Here is a 23,241-nt window from a genome sequence, read left to right on the forward strand (position 1 = left end):
TGGAGGGGATGTGGCAAAATTGGGACATTAATGCATTGCTGGTGGAGTTGTGAACTGATCCAGCCATTCTGGCTGGCAATTTGGAATCACGCTCAAAGGGCTATAAAAGAATGCCTGCCCTTTGATCCAGTCATACCATTGCTGGGTTTGTACCCCAAAGAGATCATAGATAAACAGACTTGTACGAAAATATTCATAGCTGCGCTTTTTGTGGTGGCAACAAAGTGGAAAAGGAGGGTATATCCTTCAATTGGGGAATGGCTGAACAAACTATGGTATATGCGGGTGATGGAATACTATTGTGCTAAAAGGAATAATAAACTGGAGAAGTTCGAGGTGAACTGGAGAGACCTCCGGGAACTGATGCAGAGGGAAAGGAGCAGAGCCAGAAGAACTCTATACACAGAGACTGATATACTGTGGTAAAATTGAATGTAATGGGCTTCTGTACCAGCAGCAATACAATGACCCAGGACAATTCTGAGGGATTTATGGTAAAGACGCTACCCACATTCAGAGGAAGGACTGCAGGAGAGGAAACATATAAGAAAAACAACTGCTTGAACGCATGGGTCGGGGTGGACATGATTGAGGGTGTAGACTCGAAACTACCACACCAATGCAACTACCAACAATTTGGAAATTGGTCTTGATCAAGGACACATGACAAAACTAGTGGAAATGCGCAGCAGCCAAGGGTGAGGGGGGGTGCGGGGGGGGGGGGGTTGAAGGGGAAAGGTGGAGCATGAATCATGTAACCATGTTAAAAATGAATATTAATAAATGTTAAAAAAAATCTCTTGGTGCATACAGGCCCAATAATACTAATGCTTCACTATCCATAGTACCTTGCAACATAATGCAGGCATCCTGTTCATCCCTTCTAATTATATCAATTTTTGCCACAATTTGGTTAAGTGATTATGACTGCTACTCCTGCTTTCTCTGAATCAGCTGAAGAACAGCATATTCTGCTCCAATCCCTCATCTTCATTCTGTGTCAAAGCCTAAGCTTAAACATCTCCAGTGACAAGGAATTCAAGAACTCTCAAGGAAGTCAATTTAATTTTTTGGCACAGATCTTAATTTAAGAAGTTTTCTCTATATTTAACAGTTATCTATTATCAATTACCAAGCATTGAATTTTAGAAGGCTAAAGAAAAAAAATACCACTTTACACATCTGCAACAATTGACCTGGCCAGGAGGCACTATGTGGCACAGTAGATAGAGCATCAGGCCTAGAGTTAGGAAGATTTGGGTTCAAATCTAGCCTTGTTGGGGGGAGCTATATAGGTGAGTCCCTCAGGTTCAGAATGGGTACCCTTTTCAAGAATGCAAGACTCCAAAACTTAGATTAAAAATAAAAAGAGAAATTTATTATTTAGAAGGTAATGTTGGAATTGTCAGGAGACAGGCTCAAGTAAATACACTGCCTCTTTGAAGGGATGAATCCTGGGGGTTTTTATACAATTTTTATGTAATTTGCTATATGACTCAAGGAGGGTATGAATTCAGGCAAAAGTGGGAGGGTTGGTCACCTGACCAGGGTCATAGCAGTGTCTTATGTCCTGAAGACATAGGGTTTCACTGGGCATAATTTAGGGGACAAGTAGATGTCCCAGATTACAACCAATGGTATCAGGACATAACCAGAATATGTATATATGTCCATCTCGAAATCTTGCGGAAATCCAAGTAAAGTCTCTGATGTACAAGGTCTTATCACGAATCTTTGATGTTCAGGGTAAGTATTAACAAGAATGCAAGGAAGCAAAGGAATTTTCCAGCTTACAGTATGACTGAAGCACTTCTATAATTTGGGGGTACAAAAAGAAACCGAAAGTCCCATACCAGTCTCAGAGATTTCCTAGATGTGTGACCTGGGTAAATCACTTAAACCCTTTTCCTAATCCTTGCTTTTTTGTCTTAAGAGTTGTTCTTAAGATGGGAGAAAAAGATTTAAACAAACAAACAAACAAAAAAAAAGACCTAGTCAAACTTTCTTAGTGTAAGGATATTTTAAGTATAAATCAATATATCATAGTTGAAAGGGCTTTCTATACCAGGTTATCAAGGTCAAGAACACTGTTTTTTAAAAAGAACAAAGCATCTTTAATAGAAAAATCCCTTATGATCTATCTGCTAAGATTGGACTAGACATCTTTACTACCCAAAATAAACAGAATAAAAGTCTCTAGAAAGGAAAAATTATGTTTTTTTCACTGGGTTAACTATTATCAGCCACCAAGCCTCCATTATGACTATAAGATTTCAATGTACATTCAAGACCACAAAGGCCCATGAAATTAGAACTATCTACTGCTAAAGCAGTCCCCTAAACTTAAGATTGTCACTGCCACTGCACAGTGTAGATGAAAAAAATCAAGTAACTTACAACTGTCTCTAAAGGATGGTGTTCTTTAGGGCTGTTCAAAACAAAAGCAATTGAAAGTTTTCTCAAGAAAGTCTTAAAGGACCCTAAGTGCTCTTTTAGGCTGGTCCTCACCCCTCTCACCCTAACACCTAGCCCCTCACTGGAGGATTCAGGAAAACTACTTTTAGTTTAATGGATGAAACATTGAAGGATATGATGTCACATGTGTGGGTAGTCTCTCTCCAATGTAATTCAATTTAACAAGACTTTACTAAGGGCCTTCTTAGTGGTAGGCACTGAGAATACAAAGACAAAATACAAATAAAAATACAAAAAAAGAAAAGGAAGCCTTTTTTGTTCTCAGGCAACTTACATTCTACCAGAGGGAAACAAAGTTTAGATTGTAGTACAGAGAGAGGGGGTCATGATAGTTTTTTCAAGCTTTGGCTGAGTTCTGTAATCAGTTAGGAGTTTGGAATCTTGAGGGAGAAAAGTAAGTTGGTTTGTGAATCTCGTGGGGAAGAGTTTCTGACCTTGAGCTGCTTCCTTGCCTATCTGTAGAATTGAAATTTAGTCTAGCTTTGAAATATTTATTTAAGAATTGTTATTTTAGATAAACCCTTCGTATCTTCATTTCCTTTATTATTTCCTACCTTCCTTCCCTTACCTTATATGTCTGTGGAGTTAATAAGGAGAGTAAATTAGAGAGGAGTTCAAATCTGTGAAGGGTTTAACTATAATTTGACAGTATTATATATAAAGAAATTAGTCAGTCATCATTTATTCCCTTTGGATATCAAGAGCACCTTGTAAGCTGAGTTAAGGCAGGTCCTTGCTCAGACTCCATCTCTGCCTCCCTTCCCCCACCTGAGGTTCCTGAGACAACTGTTAGGGCTTCCTCAATCCACTTTCCTCACAAATCATCCTTTAAAAATAATAAACCCTTTGTGTTTCAACAGACCTATTAGTATAATTTGTCAGTTAGTTATTAAGAGAGGGAAGAAGAGGGAAAGAACCAACATACTCTGGGTTTGAGGGAAGCCGGGGTATCCATCTTGAAGGAAGGTGTAACTTCAAAACAAGTCCCTTCCTGTGAAATTAACTAAAGCCTGTAGTTAATTTCAGTTCAATCTATTTCCCTCAGTTTATGTTTAAGTCTAAGTCCAAGTCTATAAACCCTGCTGTCTTTGCCTATTTAGATTAATTCTCCCTCTCCCTGAAGATCTTGTTCCCTTCAGCCCATATTATATCCTGAATCTCCTTATTCCAGCCTACCTGTAACCTAGATTACCTACCTAGCAAGTCCCTGACAACCTCCTTTCAAAATCCCCTTTTACCACACACCTTTCCTCAAATTATCCCCATTACAAGATATAAAATCATCAAAGTGAATACATAGTAAACTCAGGAGATCATAGATTACAAATACAAATACAAATGTTATACTTTGTAATGGGAGGAAATTTCAGCCATATACTAGGAATGAGAGTTAATAAGGAGGAGAAATGGGATTAATTAATTAATTTTAACCTAAATGACTTAGGGAAATAACTTTTGTGGATGAATTGGCAAGAAGAAAATCTGGAAGCAAAAAGTCTCATTAGAAGACTACTGAAATATTCTGTGATGGCCCAAGTGAGAGTGATGGTTTTGTGAATAAAAAAAAAGAATGAATAGGATCTGGCACATCAATTACCTTACAACAGTCAAAAACATTTACTAAGCAGATATCATGTGCCAGGCACTGTGCTAAGGGTTAGGATAAAAAATAGGACCAAAAACAAAGACAGTCTCTTGCCCTCAAGGAGCTTACATTCTAATGGAAGAAGATAACACAGAGGTGAGCTAAAAAGTAGGGAGGGTAGAAGAAGGAGGTTTTAGGTTAAACTAAGCAATGAAAAAAGAGACACCTAGGAATTAAGTCAAAAAGCAGCTGAGGCAGGGTATGAAGTCCAGAGAATGGAGGTTCTAAACAGAACTCATCAGTGGATAGGAGCCCACCAAACAGCCTGGAGGTAAAGCTCAACAAGGATGGAAGAAGGCTATCTTAGGGCCCTTCCCCAAAATAGAGGTTCCATATTGAAATCAACAGTGGGGAGAGGGGGACTACCCACAAGAGCAAGTCAAGAGGCAGGTGAGGCATATTGTCAAATCTGTCACAGCTTCTCATCCTTTGTGATTCTTAATTGTCCATCAGTCCTTGCCAAGTTTTTCCTAGAACATCTCTACTTTTCCAGCTTTTGGGATGATGGTAGCACACTGGTTATTATTATCTTCATCGTTTTCTGACTTTTTAGACTTATCGTGAATGCTACAAGGAGAGGGGATCACCAGAAACATGGCCCTGTAAAATTTGGCTACACAATAATATCAATTGTGCTAGCTGCTCCTTCTTTTTCTTCTTCCAAAACAAACAAACAAACAAACAAACAAACAAACAAACAAACAAACAAAAACTCTTATCTTCTGCCTTAGAATCAGTACTCTGTTTTGATTCTAAGCCAGGAAAGTAGTAAAGTCTGGGCAGTAAAGTCAAATGACTTGCCCAGGGTCACACAGCTAGGAATATCTGAGGCCAGATTTGAATCCAGGACTTCTCATCTCTAGGCCTGGCTCTCTATCATCCACTAAGGCACCCTGCTGCCCTCTCTGCTAGCTTCTTTATTCACCATTGGAAAGAGGACACTGTAACCATCCTTCCATTGCATTATGTCTTCTGATTTGATTTATAGGGATAAAATCAATATAAATATGGTTTGGTTCTGTCAGCAGAGTTTCAACTTTCTTATCATTGGACAAGATATCAAAAGCTAAATTAATATAACTACAATATAAATACTATGTAACTCTTTATCACCCTCTATCACTCCATTTTGCCCCTATTACTGAAGAATGGTGAAGAGTCGGTTTGTATTTTTGTCCATTACATAGGTTGCCATGGCCAAAAATAACCAATACTTGGCTGTCGGCTTTCTAAAAATTACCTTCACTCCTTATCTAGATTTGTCTTTAGACAAGAAGATACATAATCTGTGTCTGGGCCCATATTCAGACCCTGTCCAGCTTGGTAGAACCTAAAGAAAAGGTGTTCTTATTATGTTATTTCAAGAAATATCTTCCTAAGATTGCTGGAATATGAAGTAAAAAGTTTACCAACCCTACTTGATATCAAAGTGAGACTGCATTAAACTTTTAAAAATTCACATGGATACTAAAACAAATGATATGAGAATACACGGGACCTTCTCTCTAATACTTTTCACTAAAAAAAAAGTGAAATTCAATGTGATTTATTTTGTTGTTCTATGATTTCAGTTGTGTTCAACTCAACCTCATTTTGGGTTTTCTTGGCAAACACACTAGAATGATTTGCCATTTCCTATTCCAGCTCCTTTTACAAATGAAGAAACTGAGACAAATGGGGTTAAGTGCCTTGGCCAGGGTTATATAGCTTGTAAATGTCGAAAGCTGAATTTGAACCTTGGTCTTCCTGACTCCAGGCCTGGCACTCTATCCGGTGTACTGTCTAACTAGCATGATTTAGTTCCTATGGCACAGGGATTGTTATAAGACAGAGGCCTATCCCTCTCTTGTGAAGGTGATCCCACAAAACAGATTCTAAAACTAATGCTATAAGAAGGATACACTCTCATTATTTAAATACATAATGGTGCAGGGAAAACTACTTGTAAATATAAAGGAGGAGACAAATGTTAAAGGAATCATATTTGGTTTGGCCATTTTGGACTTTAATAACCTTCTCTAGCTAAAACATGTTCTGGGATGAAAAGGCATCTCAAAGAGTAGATCAAGGTGCTCAGTCTAGACTAGAGAGGCCAAGTAACCAGCAACTAGCCTACCGCAAACAGAAACATCATCTAGGCATAACGTAGACATGGACACAAGGTAAATTTTTTAATATTCTATTCTGAAAATGCACACAAAAGCCAGGAAATCCAGCTCTCAATGGTGCACTTATCTATTCTGTAATACATCAAGTCACACACTTTACAGAGAAGGATCTGGCATCTGGTAGGCAGTAACATGCAGAGGGAACAATTTTGAAACCCTGCCCAGGGCACACAAACACTCTGTCCTAGCTCTGACACATATTTATGTTTCAAAAGTTTGCCATTTTCATTACCCAGAAAGTCAGCTAAGGACTCTGACAAAAGACTCTAAAGATCACATTCAAAGGGCCTTCTTGGAAGACTTTGAAAAGTCATTTAATGAACTATTGTTTTCAAAGTCAGTGTTTAAAACTAATCCCTTAAATTAAGTTAGGCACTTTGGAAAATGCACTCTTTTCTTTTTCTTCTTCCTTTTTTCTTTCTTTTTTTTTAAACTCTTACTTTCTATCTTAACTTTATTTCTAAGACAGAAGTGTAGCAAGGGCTAGAAAATTAGGAATTAAGTGACTTGCCCAGGGCCACATAGCTGATTAGTGTCTGAGGTCAGATTCAAACCTAGATCCTCTTGACTCCAGGCCTGGTGCTCTATCCACCTGGGTGCCCCCAAAAATGCATTATATATAGTTTTACATATGTAGTTGTGTATATATACATATATATACATATATATATAAATAACTTGTGTATGTGTATGTGTATATATGTGTGTATAGATATGTATATTATAAATATTAAAAATGATAAGGGCTGGTATATATATATATATTAGTATTTTAATTAAAGCCATGTTGATAGATAAAATCATTAGACCACAGGCTTGTAAGCATTCAAAACTGCCACCTCCAGAAGCGCCTACTCGCCAAAGAGACCACTCCCTCCTAACCCAGGAGATTTAAGCTCTCCCCTGTGTCAAGACGTCAGAAACGGAAATCAGTTGGACCATGTTGGATCACGGGAAATGTAGTTTTGATACATTTCCCTTGTCCATAGAAATATATATATTTTTAGAATGGCATTCCCCAAATTTCACTTTTACAATATATGTATAGCCAAAGTAATAGGAGGAAGGAGAGGAAGTATTTATTAAGCACTTAGAGCATGCTAGGCATTGTGCTAATAGTATGTAATACTATGTAATAGTATGTAAACAATTTTCAAATGAATTATAATAAACAATCTTATAAAAATTATTCTAAATCATTAGAAAAGAAAAATACAAATTAATACAATCCATAAAGTCAGTTAGGTAGCACAGTGGATAAGAGCATCAGGCTTGAAGTTGGGAAGACCTGGGTTCAAATTTGATCTCAGACACTTCCTAGCTCAGTGACCCCAGGCAAGTCAGTTAATCCCAATTGCCTAGACCTTATTGCTTTTCTGTTACTGATACTATAAATTCTAAGACAGAAGATAAAGGTTTAAAAAAATACAATACATATTATAATTGTTTGCATGTTATCTCCTCCACTAGGATGTAAGCCTTTGCCTCTCTTTGTCATTTCAGTTCTTAACATTGTGCCTGGCACATAACAGGAATTTATTGTTAATTTCCTGACTGAGAATATAATTATGTGATTTTACCTCATCTCTAGAAAATTGGGAAAGATGGTAAGAGAAATAGGCCATGTTGAATGAGTTAATGAAGAGAGGAACGCTGAAAGAAGAGCTGTGAATAGATCAAATTATTTTGGAAAATAATTTGGAATTAAGTAAAAAATGTCATTGAACAGTTCATATCCTTTTACCCAACTTTCCCATTACTGTAAATATACCCCAGAGAAGGCAAAGGAGACAAAGAACCCACATATTTAAAAATATTTATAGTACCAATTCTTACAGTAACTAAATACCTAGAAACAATTTGCTATCCAATGACTGGTTAGCAGACAAACAAAATTGTACTTAGGAAAATAAAGTTATATTATGTACTAATGCAATAATAAATGAGAAAATCCAAGAAACATGGGAAGGGTTCTATAAAGTGATGCAGAGTGAAGCAAGCAAACCTCAACAATTCCTCCCCCATCTCCCCCCGCCCCCAATTCCTAACCAATGAGTTGATGAGGTACCTTAAATGGCTGCTCAGATAGCTACCTGGACTATAACTTGAGATTTAGAACCACAGTACTTTCTCCCTTCCTCTTATTTCTAGCCTTCCCAAAGCCTTGCCTGGTTCTAGAAAATAGCTTTCAAAAAAATCTCATTAAATATGTATTAGTTTTGTTCATGTGCTACATTTTCTTCTCTAGTGTGGCCACTGAGTTACCATAAAATCACTTATTTGGAGAGTGTTCATTATTAAATGATAGAGAAAATGGATAGGAGAGACTTATCACTTTCCCCTTTCCAATTATGCCTGTGAAACCTAGAGTAAGGCAGTTTGCTTGTTAATTCAGAAAGAAAAAAGGTCATTAGTAGGAGTGAATAAATCCAATATTTTTATCTTACGGATTCTAATTTCAAACAGTCTGAAGAGTGAGAAACAGGTGATAATTTACAATAGAAATTCATTAAGTCACAGACTTTCCTCACTTAATATGTGGAAAAAACTATGGTCCATACTGATTTTTAAAGAAACTTTGTGTGTTGCCTGAACAGAGTTTATAGCCAAGAAATCAAGCTTCCTCTGAAAAGCTAAATGGACCATTTGAGAAATGAACACAGAAGCATGGCAGCAACATAAAAAATAAGTAATCATTCCAAGTTCCTGGTGATACCTTTCTCAATTTTATCAGTACTCCTCATAATTTCACAATGATTCTCAGAGGCAGAGTTCAAATATCTTCCCCAAAATTTTCATCACATCCTTTCTCATGCAGAATAAAGGGAAGGGTATAACAAAGAAGTTTTATCTTATCACTTATTAATGAAAAATATGGTGGCAGATGAATGTAACAGAATATTGTGTTGCATTTCACACAGATGATGAATGTGGAAATGGCCAATTTGATGAATACAGAGAAGCATGGATAGATTTCTGCAATGTCTCAAACTGAAGTAAGCAGAAGAAAAAAAAATTGATATATACATATTGACTTTAGATGGTATTTTCATTTATTTTATTAAATATTTTTCAATTATACTTTACTTTGGTTGAGCCATACTTGGGGATGTTGTGGACTACATGTAACCTAGGGGGCTGTGTGTTTGACACCTCTGCTTTAGATTAGAGTTTTATTTAGGTTTAAATATCATATATGATGGCTTTTTCTCATGAAATACTTATATTTTTAGACTCTCCCACAACATTTAACACTGGCTCTCATGCCTCCAGAGAAGTGGCACAGGGGGAAAGAGTACTGGGCCTGGAGTCAAGAAGACTCCTCTTTCTAAATTCAAATCTGGCCCCAAATTATTTGCTAGCTGTGTGACCCTGTGCAAGTCACTTAATGCTGTTTGTCTCCATTTCCTTATCCATAAAATTAGCGAGTGAAGGACTGCAAAGCATCCCATTTATTTGCCAAGAAAATTCTAATGGCATCAAGAGTCAGAAACAACTAAAAATGTCTCAACAATGATAACACAAGCTCTTCTCCCAATGCTCTAGGTGCTCTCTTTTCCATCTCATCATATTTATCCTTCCCACCCTTGGTCTCCTAAGAGAGATCACCAACCACCTGCTACCTTCTAACTGGGCCACCGAGGTTCTCTCTGGGGTTCTCTTCTCCTTTCATCCCATATTCTCTCTCCATGACCATTTAGATGGATGACGACTCCCTGGCCAATACGTGGTAGTAGAAACAGCACTGAGAAACATGGAATAGCACCTTCTTTCTAATACTCAATAATGATCAATAAATGACCTCCAACTCTCTGACTTCATGGACAATGAGACGACTACTACCTATCCATGAGGTTTGGGTTGAGTATCAACTGGAATCATACATAGAAAGTACATGATGATACAAACAAATAATAATACATATAAAACATACAAATAATAAATATGATACATATAAATAATAACACATATGTAATCCATAATTTTTAATTATCCAAAAACTGCTGCTAAACCAATCCTGCAACATTACTTCTACTGGGAGTACAGGGTTCAGGTTAACTTCAGTTTTGTTTAGTCATGACCTATTTTAGAGTTTTCTTAGCAGAGATAGTGGCATACTTTGCCATTTCCTTCTCCAGCTCATTTTATAGATGGGGAAACTGAGGCACACAAGGTTAAATGATTAGCCCACAGTCACACAGCTGGTAAGTGTTTGAGGCCACTATCCCCCATGCCACCTCCCTGTCCTTAACTTCAGAGGGTCCCTTATAAAATGCCATGTAGTGATCCAATATAAGAAGTTATTTTACCATTTCCATCAAATTTATAATTTTATATAAATTCATATGTATATACATTCTGTACAGAAATCTTATAGCCATAAATCTAGCATCTGTAATCACTTTCTTTCCTCTCACAATGACCTGTTGACCACCAATAAAGGAAAGAGTAGTGTTGGGACTAGGCATAGGCAAGGAGGGGTGTGAGTGAAAAACGCCCTATCCTCTTATGTGAGGATTGGATTGTAATGTTAGCAGTAGTGTCAAGTTAATCATAAAATGTTGTTCTAAGATAGGTAACTAATGTTAGCCTAACTCATGATTTCAGTAGGCCTTTTGTGATTATTTTAGTATAAGTTTAAGGCTGAATTCAGTAAGATGACTGAATTAATATATTTAATCACTGTTAGCATAGGCCTCAGCTTTTGGACCTTAGCCTTAAAATTACTAGATCAGAAGTCCAGCTTTAGCATGAGACTGGTCATCTCACAATAAACCTATTTCTTTGAAGACTTAGTTTCCCTTATTTGTGTTCCTACAGTTACAAATTACCCAACAGCACACAATAGGCAGGTGGAGAAGGGAAGCAATGAAGGAATTATGGCTTTAATATATGAACCAATGTTTAATACCAGAAAATTCCACTCTCTGTGGCTCATGGCTATATAATTTAGAGGTCAAGTCAAATGTATAAAGGCTCAAAAGTTTCTTTAACAATGACTTACAGAAGGAAGGAGAACTTCAACTCAAGTTGGATCACAATTTTTAAACTTTCCCAGAGGAACACAAATGCTTGTCCTAGCTAAATAAATCCCAAAGGTTTTCTAGAATCATCTAAATTAGTGATAGGCAAACTACAGCCTGCGGGCCAGATACGGCCACCTGAAATGTTCTATCCTGCCTTCCTGAGACATTATTCCTAATCTGACAAATACAATGAGTAGGATACAAAACAATGAAACTTGGAAAGAGTTGCCTTAGAAACAGACTGACAGATAAGCATTTCCTTTCCTTTGGCCCCCTCTTTAAAAAGTTTGTCCACTGGACGTAGACTCGAAACTATCACACCAATGCAACTATCAACAATTTGGAAATAGGTCTTGATCAACGACACATGTTTAAACCAGTAGAAATACGCATCAGCCATGGGGGTGGAGGTGGGGACTCGGGTGAAGGGGAAAGAGCATGAATTATGTAACTATGTTAACTTTTCTAAAAAATAAATATTAAGAAATGTTTAAAAAAAAAGTTTGTCCATCACTGATCTAAATAATCATTTTTAAGAGTGCATGCAGTTAGAGAGCAGAGGATAGAGTGTCAGGCCTTGAGTTGGAAAGGCTCATCTTTTGAGTTCAAATTTGGGCTCAAACACTTAAAAGCTTTTTGACCCTGGGCAAGTCACTTCATTCTATTTGCCTCAGTTTCTTCATCTATAAAATGACCTAGAGAAGGAAGTGGCAAACCGCTCCAGTATCTTTGCCAAGAAAACCCCTAATGGAGTCATGAAGAGTTGTATATGAAAGAAAACAATAGAAAAACAACACTTTGGGGGAAGCAAGGTCACTCAGTGGATAGAGAGCCAAGCTTAGAAATAAGAAGCTAATGATTCATATCTGACCTAAGATACTTCCTAGAGCCCAGGGAAGTCACTGAAACCCCATTGCCTAGCCCTTATCACTTTTCTGCCTTAGAACCAATACACAGTATTGATTCTAAAAGAGAAGGTAAAAGTATTAAAATACACACACACACACACACACACACACACACACACACACACACACACACACACACACAACATAAGGATAGCTAGATAGCTCAATGGATAAAGCCAGACCTAGAGAAGATAGGAGGTCCTGGGTTCAAATCTGATCTCAGACATGTCCTAGCTGTGTGATTCTGGGCAAGTCACTTGAACTCAATTTCCAAGCTCTTACCACTTTTCTGCCTTATGCTTAGTGGGTGGGTGGGTAGATAGATGGATGGATAGATGGATTGGGCAGTAGATAGACAGAGAGATGATAGATAGATAGATAGACAGATAGACAAATAGATAGACAGACATACGGATGTTTGTATATCTATATATAGATCTAGATATACTTGTCCTAAATTCCTTCTTTTCCTAAATATGTGGATATGCACTAATACTAAAGTACTGAGAGATAACACGGTAATTCTATCTTTCTTTGAAAGTCATGAAAAGAGTATGTTGTAAATATAATAGGGAAAGCATTGGTTTGGGAATCAAATGACCTGGTCTCAAATGCCAGCTCTATTACTGGTTAGCTGTGTGACCTTGGCTATGTTACCACTCATCTCTAGAGTTGTTTCCTCATCTATAAAATGAAAATGCAACCCCTATGATCCTTTATTTAAGATAATGAAAAGATAAGCTCAAGAAGTTACTTTAACCTTAAAATTGAGGAAATATTTTGTAACATACTACATAGCCATGAATAACAAAACCAAATAATAAATGATTAAGGATACTTAATTTCAGTGACTGCACTTGCTAAAAATCTTTGACTGGAGTCTGTTTGCATAAATGAAATAAATGCCTCAAGAATGATACAAGAGATGCTTGAGACTGTGTGGGGGGAAAAAAAACCAGCACAGGGGAAAATAACAACCTGACAAATAACAACTTATTTGTGACGATGAACAAAAAATTGTTTGTTTTCTCTCTTTTTTAAAGCAATCATAAACCCCTGCTGTTAGGGCTAGGGACACTTCACATTTATTTTTGAGATGTCATTGTTGCATAACTAAAATGCATTTCAATGGGACTGAATGTCAAGTTACATAATTGCCAAGATGAGTGAATTCTATTTTGCTTTTTCAGCAAACATTAAGACAGGTCTCTGGGGAAGAAGAACTACAAAGCAGCAACTTTCTATTTACAAAAGAAAGCAAGTCCTCTATTATTTGAAATATATATCATTTGAATAAAGGATCCAATACTTAAAGGAATCTATGATCTCATCAGTCTGAGTGTGCCCTCCACTGGGAGAGAGTGAAAACCCTTCTAAGCTCTTTGTTCTTGGAAATTGATGTTCATATTTCTAAACCACTCCTTGCCCTCTGAGCCCCCTTTCCCACACACATCATAGATCTATCCAAAATGATGGGAGTCTTTTCTTTAATTCTTACAATATCCCAAAGATACCAGTGTAATACTTGGGATGTCCATTGTACATGGGTAGGAAAATTACACAACACAGACAAACATAATGCTCAAAGATTATGTAACAAGAAGTAATCAGTGAATCCCAGTTCTGGTTTCTTTGCATTTTGCAGACTCACTCCTTTGTAAGGATGCCTTACATTACAAAACTGTACTCATTTAAATACTTTTATGAATTCACTATTTCACTAGAAACATCCACCTAATCAGATAGTAAACTCAGTTTAGACATGTGCTAATCTAATATTTGAGGAGGCAGCTAGGTTTTAACATGCTGGACTTCAGTGAAAAGGACAAGTTCAAATCTGTGAGAACTGAAATGATTTTGACCCCTAGTTTACTTAATTACAGGTATCCTTTCCATCTTGTGGGGATAATGGGTACAGTATTCCCTGAGATCTGGAAAATTTGCATAAAAATTTTTAATCCTCTACATACCAAAGAAGTAGTCTGAATTTTTTTCTTTTACTTTTATGGGGTATTTATAGTACCTTATTGTATAGTTTGAGTTAAGTATTTGGTCAAAAGCCATATAGTTTCTAAACTTTTTATTCTGTGTCATCTGCTGGAGTTTGTGCATCGTCTGTGGCTTCCACAAACCCCACCCCACAAACTCCCATTTAATTCCTTATGCCGACCCACAATACAGTTAAACAGTGATGTGGAAAGTAGTGATGTGGAACACCTAACACTGGGAGGTGTTCATCCTGTGGGCTATACCATGACTACTCAGTCAGAGGAAATGGCTCTCATTCTGCCCATCCTGTGACCACCATGTCCACATGGTTCTGAGCCTTTCTGGTGGGTCCTTCTGGAAGATCACAGAATAGGTTTGTTAACCAATGAGTTTATGTATTTTACCATACATCATCTGAGTAGCAAGAGTTACAAAGCCTGTGCCTTGGAGCAAGGCAGGATGTTAGATAGTGATAGAGATCTAAGGTTTTATGCATTAAATGGGGCTCCATCTCTTTAGTACCCACTTCTTCACTGAGAGCTATGCCTCAAAGGTTTTCATTACAGACTGGACCCATATCTCCCATACAAATTCTCTCAGACACCTTCTAGTTAAATGACTTCTACTGGTCCATCCCAGAACAAGTTAATTTTTCTTTGTCTCAGTTTCCTCAATATAAAAATGAGGATAAAAATAGCATCTACCCCTCAAGTTAAAGTGAGAATCATAAAATAAAAATATATGTAAGGACTTTGCAAAATAAAAAACTTAAATTTAATGTTAATGCTTTTTAAAAGCAAATGTCAGTGATAAAAATTAGATGGGCTTTTTTAGGAAGGAAGGTGTGAAAATAGGATTAACTCTTCCCTTTGTCTATTTTTATCCAATCAAATCAAGAACTTAAAGTGCCCCTACTTAACACTAAGTAAGAGAGTTCAGGAGTCACTTACTAGAGTAAACTCCACTTCAAAAGGCCATTGCCCCAACCCCCTTGGACAGTACTAGGCAAATTGAAAGCCTGTCATTGGTTCTTGTGAAGAGGAGGAGTGACAGGAAGTGATGTGGAAAAAAGAAGCATAAAAAGAAGAGACCAGCATGGTCTAGATTCATTCCTTTCCTGGCTCCTGGCTGAGATATCTGCCTTGGCTTTAGAGGAGGCTGCACTAGTGGAACTCTGGCTCAAGGCACCACCAGGACATTTGGCTGAGGATTACTGGGAAAACTATGGGGAGATCAAACTCAGAAAGGCCCTGCTGGGGCTGAGTGGGATGGAGCAGCAGTTAGGGTGGTAGGTTAGACAATTCTCTACCTTCTTACATTTTTCCACTTTCATTCTTTCCACCTCTTTGTAAATAAAGCTACTAAAAGTCATTTTGACTTAAGCTATAATATTTTTAAATCAGCGACCACAATATTAGAATTCTCATAGTTAGATATTCTCTTTAGAAAATTCTCTTTAGAATTCTCATAATTAGCATAAAACCTAAATTTAAACTCTTACAAAGGTTGTTATTAAGTAAAACTATGCTTGGGTATTCTTAAACAAAAGTTGTCAAAACTGCTACCTATCCAACTGTGATATACAAAAAATTTTGCACCAGCAGTCTGATTAAAGAGCAATAATCATATATCTAGTTAAACAGGAATTTAAAGTATTTATAATTTGTAAATAAGATATTTCAAATGACAGTAATTAAAAATGAAGATAGAAATTAAAAATCTGGTAGGGTCTATAACAGTGTACAAGATTACTAATGACCATAAAAAGTAAAATTAATTACACATGTAATGTGTATGTCCTCCTGGAGCATAGTGTGTAACAGATCAGACCTGAATAGATTGAATTTGGTGAAAATTAAAGCAACAAATTAGAAATAGGAGAAATATCATGGAGTTTACCCTTCTGTTTTTCTTTTTAAACCCTTACACTCTGTCTTAGAATCAATACTGTCTACTGCTTCCTAGGCAGAAGAGTAGTAAGGGCTAGGAAATTGGGGTTTAATGACTTGCTTAGCATCACACAGCTAGAAAGTATCTGAGTCCAGATTTGAACCCAGGTCCTCCCATCTGTAGGTCTGGTTCTCAATTCACTGAGCTGCCCTCACTGGCCCTGGGTTAAAGCTTTAACACCTCAAGAAATACTGATGTTTCACTTTTGCTTTAAAAGGGGCAACAATCATGATGAAGAACTTCAATGTATTTCCTAATGTAAATAAAACATTTGCCCATTGCAGCTATTTAAAAGTGATACATGATAGAGGAAATGTATGATGAAAAGAAGATTGGTCTGTCTGCATGGTAATTTAATTCAAATCTTTCATTGCAATCTATTAGACGCAAAGTACTGGGCCACACACTGAGTATACAGTTTATAATAATGAAATAGTCCCTGCCCTCAAGTCACTTATATTTCCTAGAAGGACACAAGATTAGATGCATGCATGGAGTGATGGCTTCATATAACACAAAGTATATGGAGGGGAGAGACACCAAAACCTGGGGGTCAGAAGAGGAAACTAAGAGTCCCCAGAAGGGGGAGAAACTGAGGTACATCCTGAAGAAAGCCAGAACTCTCCGAGGCAGGAATGGAGTCAGGGCATTGTAGGCACTCCCCTCTGTGTGGGCAGGTGTCAGGGTAAGACCCAGAAAAGGTTGGCTCTCTATTGGCTGGGTCACCAAGTACAGAAAGGAGAGTACTATGACAAACAAGATGGTCACAAAAAACCCTGCAAAGACCTTTGATCTGAAGTGATGCAAAGCAGAGGGGGCAGGACCAGGAGAACACTGTACACAACAACAGCAATAATGAACAATGATCAACTGTGATGACAGCTATTCTCAAGGAGGCAAGGATCCAGGACAGCTCCAAAGGACTCGTCATAGAAGGAAGAGATGAAGCCTGAATGCAGATTGAAACATATTCTTCACTTTATTCCCCCATTATTTTTTTCTAGTCTAAGCAATATTTATCTTGTTTCACATGATCAAGAGAGAAATATATGATAATGTTATATGATAATGTACGTACAACTTTTATCACATTACCTGCCTTATTGAGGCTGAGGGGAGAATTTGGGGGGATAGCTAATGCAAGAATTTGATTCTCTTGGATGTGTATTTATTAGAATTTGTTACATATTTATAATAAAATCATGTGTATTATATTGTGATGTTACATATCATATTGTTACATATAAAATTAAAATAAATATCTAAGCTTAAAATTTTTAAAATAAATCCTTATTCCCTTCTACTTCCCATTTTTTGAGTTGGAAAGGGCCTTATAGGCAAAAAATTCAATCTGCCAATTTTATAGTTGAGGAAACCAGACATAAAGTTTGTTTAACTTGCCAGGGTAACACAACAACCAAATATCTGGAAGAATTCAAGTATAGCAACATAAGGTCCTAGACTCTAGGTGATTAATAGGTCAATATTTCAAAGAGTACAGCCATGTTCATGAGCACAAGATCTGATGTTTAGAAGAATGACCCTGATAAATTTATGAAGTCAGTCTTGGGATAAGTAAAACTCTCTCCGCTATCTTCTTTCCTTCCTTTACTCCGACTACCTCACCTAATTAAAATGATCAGAGTCCTAGAACTTTGATCTAAGAACAGAGGTAACAGCTGACAACTTTATATCCCTACAAATCAATGCCTTAACAACCCTTGGAAAAAGAGAAATAAAAGTGAAAAAGATTGGATACATGTCTGAAATAAGATCCTACTTTTTCAAAAAGGGAAATCTAAGAAGCCCTCTTGGTTATTGGGCCAACCCCATCAATGGCATAAAATCATAACTAACCAATCTACATGAAACACAGGAAGACACTGAATGGAAAACTTACAGTATCTCCAATTCTCCCAATACTGGCTAAAGATTCAGCTTTAAAGAATTTTCAGCCATTTTTCAGTCATGTCCAACTTTTCATGATCCCATTTAGGGTTTTCTTAGCAAGGATACTGGAGTGGTTTGCCATTTCCTTCTCCAGCTCATTTTACATATGAGGAAACTGAGGCAACCAGAGTTAAGTGATTTGCCCTAAGCCACACAGCTAGGAAGTGTTTAAGACCAGATTTAAACTGAGGGAGATAAGTCTTCCTGACTCTAAGCGTGGTGCTCTACCTACTATGCAACCTGGCTGCTACAAAGAATATCCCTCAGTAAATCTTATTTAGTTATCCAAGTTTTCTGTAGGAACTCTTTTTTACTTTTCAAGTATAAATGCAAACTTACCACAAAAATCACTTCAAGAGGCATTTACCACTAAATACGGGAAATTCATAACATGAATAGGATTACCTGACCACCTTTTGTTTCTACATTATATCCACATGTCTAAATGGGACTAATTCAACAGGGAATATATAGAAAATCATGGAAAGCAATTAAACCACAGGAAAAGGCATGGATGAGCTGTAATTTACACAAATGGAAGGAACCAGGCATCTCCTGAAGTACTGACATATATGCAACCATATTTTAACCAAAACTGGTAAACATCCAAACTGTTGTTTGGTTAAACAATTCCATTTGGATTTTATGACTCACTATGGAGTTAAACTTTGAAGAAGATAAATATAGTTACCATAAAAAGAAGTGGTCATGCCATTCTTCGGTTTCTTGTCATCTTTGGCTTGTTCCTATGGGACAGAAAACTTTTAGTTTAGAGAGCACTTTGATTCATTATTAGGAACATTAACCACCACATTTCCTATGTAATCCAGGAAACAGGAAGCATCAGTTTACCCCCCATGGGCACTATAACCTACATGGTTTGCCAGCTAATGTCCTGGCTCAATATATTTGACTAAAGTGGAAGCTATAGATTGCTCTAGTTTTGGTTCTTGAAATATTCAATAATCTACAACATTACAAATGTATGATTTCTGAGAGTTGACAAGACAAAGAGGATATTACAAAAATGTCTTTGGAAATCAATAAAATATTCCATGTGACCTACCTACTAATTTTCTCTTATTTCAGAAGGTATTTTCAGCTATGTAACAGCTAATAACCACTCTCAGTTCAATGCAATACCAATATGTTACCTGGGTTTAGGGCCTCCTGTGATACATACCAATTGTAGAGCTCTGAGAAATTAATCTAACCTCTCAGGACTCCCAGGAAATCATCTAAGACTATCAGTAAGGGAAGTATTGCAGCTGCATTGGTAGAAGGAATTTCTTCTCTAGGAATCTCCTACATGAATATAATTAGTTGTCCATGCTTCTCTCCCTTCCCTATGTCTCCCTATCCCCAACAGTAACAAAACCAAAAGACAAATGAAAGCTAAAAGACATCTGATCTATTATAAGGATCTTATATAATATGTTTATATAGACAAATCTGTGTGGCAGACATCGGGAAGGAAAATAAATAAATAAACAAACAAATTAATAAAGATGGATGGAAGGAAGGAAGGAAGGAAGGAAAAGTAGGAGAAGAGATAAGTGGCATCACAATGTAAACAGCAAGCTTTTCTCCCATGGCAAATTCTACATCATCTAGAACTATCAATGGTCTGTGAAATAATGGGCTCGTTTTCAAAGTACAGGCCTCTAATCCAATCCCATATATCTTCACCCAATGCAAATGTACAACCATTACAAACACATGACCAATCTTTAAGGAACATTTTAATCTCAGAATTGTTCCAAGTTATAATTGGAGTTCCCACTTACACAGTCCTTTAACATTTGCAAGGACTGTATATACATTATTCCATTTGATTTACACAAGAATCCTTTAAGTAGGTGCTATTATTATTATTATCCCTATTCTATAGGAAACTACTATTGAGAAAGATTAAGAGATTTTCTAGTGTTTTAGTAATATCTGACTCTTCCTGATCCCCTTTAGAGTTTTCTTGGCCCAGATATTGCAGGGGTTTGCCATTTCCTTCTCCAAGTTCTTTGAAAGATGAGGAAACTGAGGCCAACAGGGTTAAGAAACTTGCCCAGAAACCCCCAGCTAGTAACATCTGAGGCCAGATTTGAACTCAAGAAGATGAGCCTTGCTAACACTAGGCCTGGGACTCTATCCATTGTGCCACCTCATTGCCTGAGTCTTTAATGCTAAACTTAAAAAAAGTATTTTTTTCTGATAGGAAATAGGCAGCAAAGGATTTTTTTGCTAAGGAAAATGGCACAAGACTTAAAGTTGAGGTAACATTATACAAATCTCATATTACTCTCATGTTCTCAAATTGCAGATGAAAAAACTAAGGTAGAATGAAATGAGTAAGATCATGCAGATAGCAAGTAGCTGAACTGGGATCTGAACCTGGGTTCTCTTGACTCCAAATCCAGTATTTTGTCTAAAAAGCTGTGCTACTCAGAGCTGTTACACTAAGAAGACTACTTTGGCACCAATATGAAGGAAGAACCTTACAATTATTATTTAAAATAATATTATTTAATTTTTTATTACTAAAATGAGCAAATCCTATTAAAAGAATCTAGGCAATTGATGAAAAAGCAATGGAATAAGGGCTGTGCCATGGGAATAAGAAAGAAGAGATATTGTGAAGATAAAATGGACTATGAGGACTTCACAACTAGCAGAATGTAAGAGGAAGAAGGAAAAGGCAGGGTAAAAGATGATTTTGAGCCTGGATTCCTGGGAGAATGGTGATGCTATTAAGCAAATAAACAACTATAATTACACCTAGCTTTTCACACCAACCTTTAAAGCTCAACAGGTAGGAAAGTTTCCTTTTATTCCTTCCTTCTCTCTTACCCCAAACATTGAGTTAGCTTGCTATTGTTGTTTTTGTTGTTCATTCATTTCAATCCTGTCTGATACCTCCTGACCCTATTTGTGTTTTGGTTTTTTTTGGCAAAGACACTGGAGTGGTTTGCCATTTCCTTCTCTAGCTCATTGGAGAGAAAAGGAGTTAAGTGACTTGCCCAGGGTCCCAGGGCTAGTAAGTGTCTGAGCATAGATTTCAATTAAGGTCTTCCTAACTTCAAGCCTGGCATTCTATCCACTGCACTATCTAGGTGCCCCGGGTTAGTGCCAAATCCTATTGGTTGTACCTCTTCTGAATTTCCCCTCTATTACCTCCTAGCACACTGAACACTCTGTCATCTCTCACTGCTGAAATCATTCTTGTTATTGCCTAATGAACAACTATGATCATATTCTTGACCTGTTCCAGACCATTCAGCAATTCCAAATTATAAATAAAATAGTATAACTTCCTAGTCTGGCAGTCAAGGCCCTCTGCAATCTAGCTTCAAATCTACTAACCCAGCCTAGAGGTGGTAGATTCTAGGTTCAAATCTGATCTCAGATACTTACTGTGTGACGCCAGGAAAATCACTTAATCCCAATTTCCTAGCCTCTTCTACCTTGGAACCAATACTTAGTATCAATTCTAAGATGGAAAGTAAGGATTTTCAATAAAAATTAATGAATAAATAGGTCCTTCACATAGCGTTTGTAGGTTTACAAAAGCACCTTATGAAAACAAACCAAAAAACAATCCAGGGAAGGAGATAAGAGAATGTAAAGAAAACTACAAGGTAAAATTCAAGAACTAAGCTTTAATTCATATTTGTATCTCACCAGCTCCTAATAGAATTCTTTGTACAAAGGAGGCTCTTTATAAATATTTGTGGAACAAATGAATTTCATCTGCAGAGTTGTAATGGGCTTCACACAAGCCAGAAAACTGAGCATAATTTTGAATTTCAGAATAATTTACACTGCTGTTATCATCAATTAATCCCCCTTGTTGGATAATTTTATAAAATTTGAAAAGATAATTGCTTATTTCATACATCTACATGTCATAAATCCATGCTGTAATTAATTTTTAAAAGAATCATTTTTAAAAGAGAAAAAAATGAGGATTTAGTTTTGTGCATATCCTACCAAATAGGTATAATACCTAAAGGTTAATAAGGAACAAATACAATCAAATCACAAAGGATGAAAAAGTTAAATTTTGAAAACTGAAAACTCAGTGTACCCCTACCTAAGAAAAATATGGGAAAGAGTAAATATGATTGCATAATAAAGTACCTTAAAATAAATTTAAGATAAATAAAAATGTTCTGCATGAAAATTTCTATGCACTGATTTATAATCCAACTATTTGAAAAAGAGGTTTAGCAAACAGAGAAAACAATCCTAATAGTTTAATGTTCTTTACCCTCAATTGCCTATACTTCATCCTAATCTTTTAGTGTCACAGAATATTATTTTTTCTAATTAACCAGCTTCTACATTTCACTGGTCATGAATTCAAATTGGATGAAAGAAAATAAAAGAATTTAAAGCTTTTCATTTTTACTTGCCAATTTCAAGTCACCATCTTGGAAATAAAAGTTCCTTTGTGCTTTTTACCTCCCTGAGAAAGAGGATCTCCCACAGATTAGAAAATTTACTAATATCAAGCTAAAGTTTTGCCTTTCTTTGTATGCCCAGAATTTAATATAGTGCCTTACTGTGTGCCTGGCACACAGTAAGAGCTCAATACATGTTAGTTGATTTGTTACTTCGGTATCAATGACCCAGATAATGATAAGACACAGGCTCCATACATAAAACACTGAAAACTCATTTTCAATATCCTCACAATAAAGTGTAACTAAAACTAAACTATGTTAAATATGCTGATCTGATGAATTTTAAGATATATCTTTGTTTTTCATAAACATTTCCCAACATGTCTTTCTTCCCTTTCCCTCCCAAAAAGTCATCTCTTCTAAACAAAGGATAAAACTAGAGGGGGGGGGAGGGGGACAAGTTCAGACAAAGGGACTGGCCAATCAACTAAATCTGATATCAAATGCAGTTTTCCATACATAGTCTCCTGACCTGTATAAAGAGATATGGAGAAGCATTCTCATTTCACTTTTTGGATGACCAAGCTAGGTCATTAAAATTTCACAGCATTAGGTTCAGTTATTTCTTTGTTTCTTCCTCTTACAATGTTGGAGCCATTATTTATATTGTTTTCATGATTCTTCTTACTTTCTCTTGTATTAATTCCTTTAAGTGTTTGCATGATTCTT

At 36.6% G+C, this 23,241-nt stretch overlaps 1 protein-coding gene across 1 annotated transcript in view; it reads right to left on the minus strand.

The window, feature by feature from the left end:
• The window catches only part of L3MBTL4 (L3MBTL histone methyl-lysine binding protein 4), a 435,253-nt gene that overhangs the window by 395,406 nt on the left and 16,606 nt on the right, over positions 1-23,241 (minus strand). The window contains 1 exon segment of the mRNA XM_044666781.1: positions 18,804-18,858. Coding sequence (XP_044522716.1) covers positions 18,804-18,858 — 55 coding nt within the window.

This window comes from Gracilinanus agilis, chromosome 1, assembly GCF_016433145.1.
Source record: "Gracilinanus agilis isolate LMUSP501 chromosome 1, AgileGrace, whole genome shotgun sequence".
NCBI lineage: Eukaryota > Metazoa > Chordata > Mammalia > Didelphimorphia > Didelphidae > Gracilinanus > Gracilinanus agilis.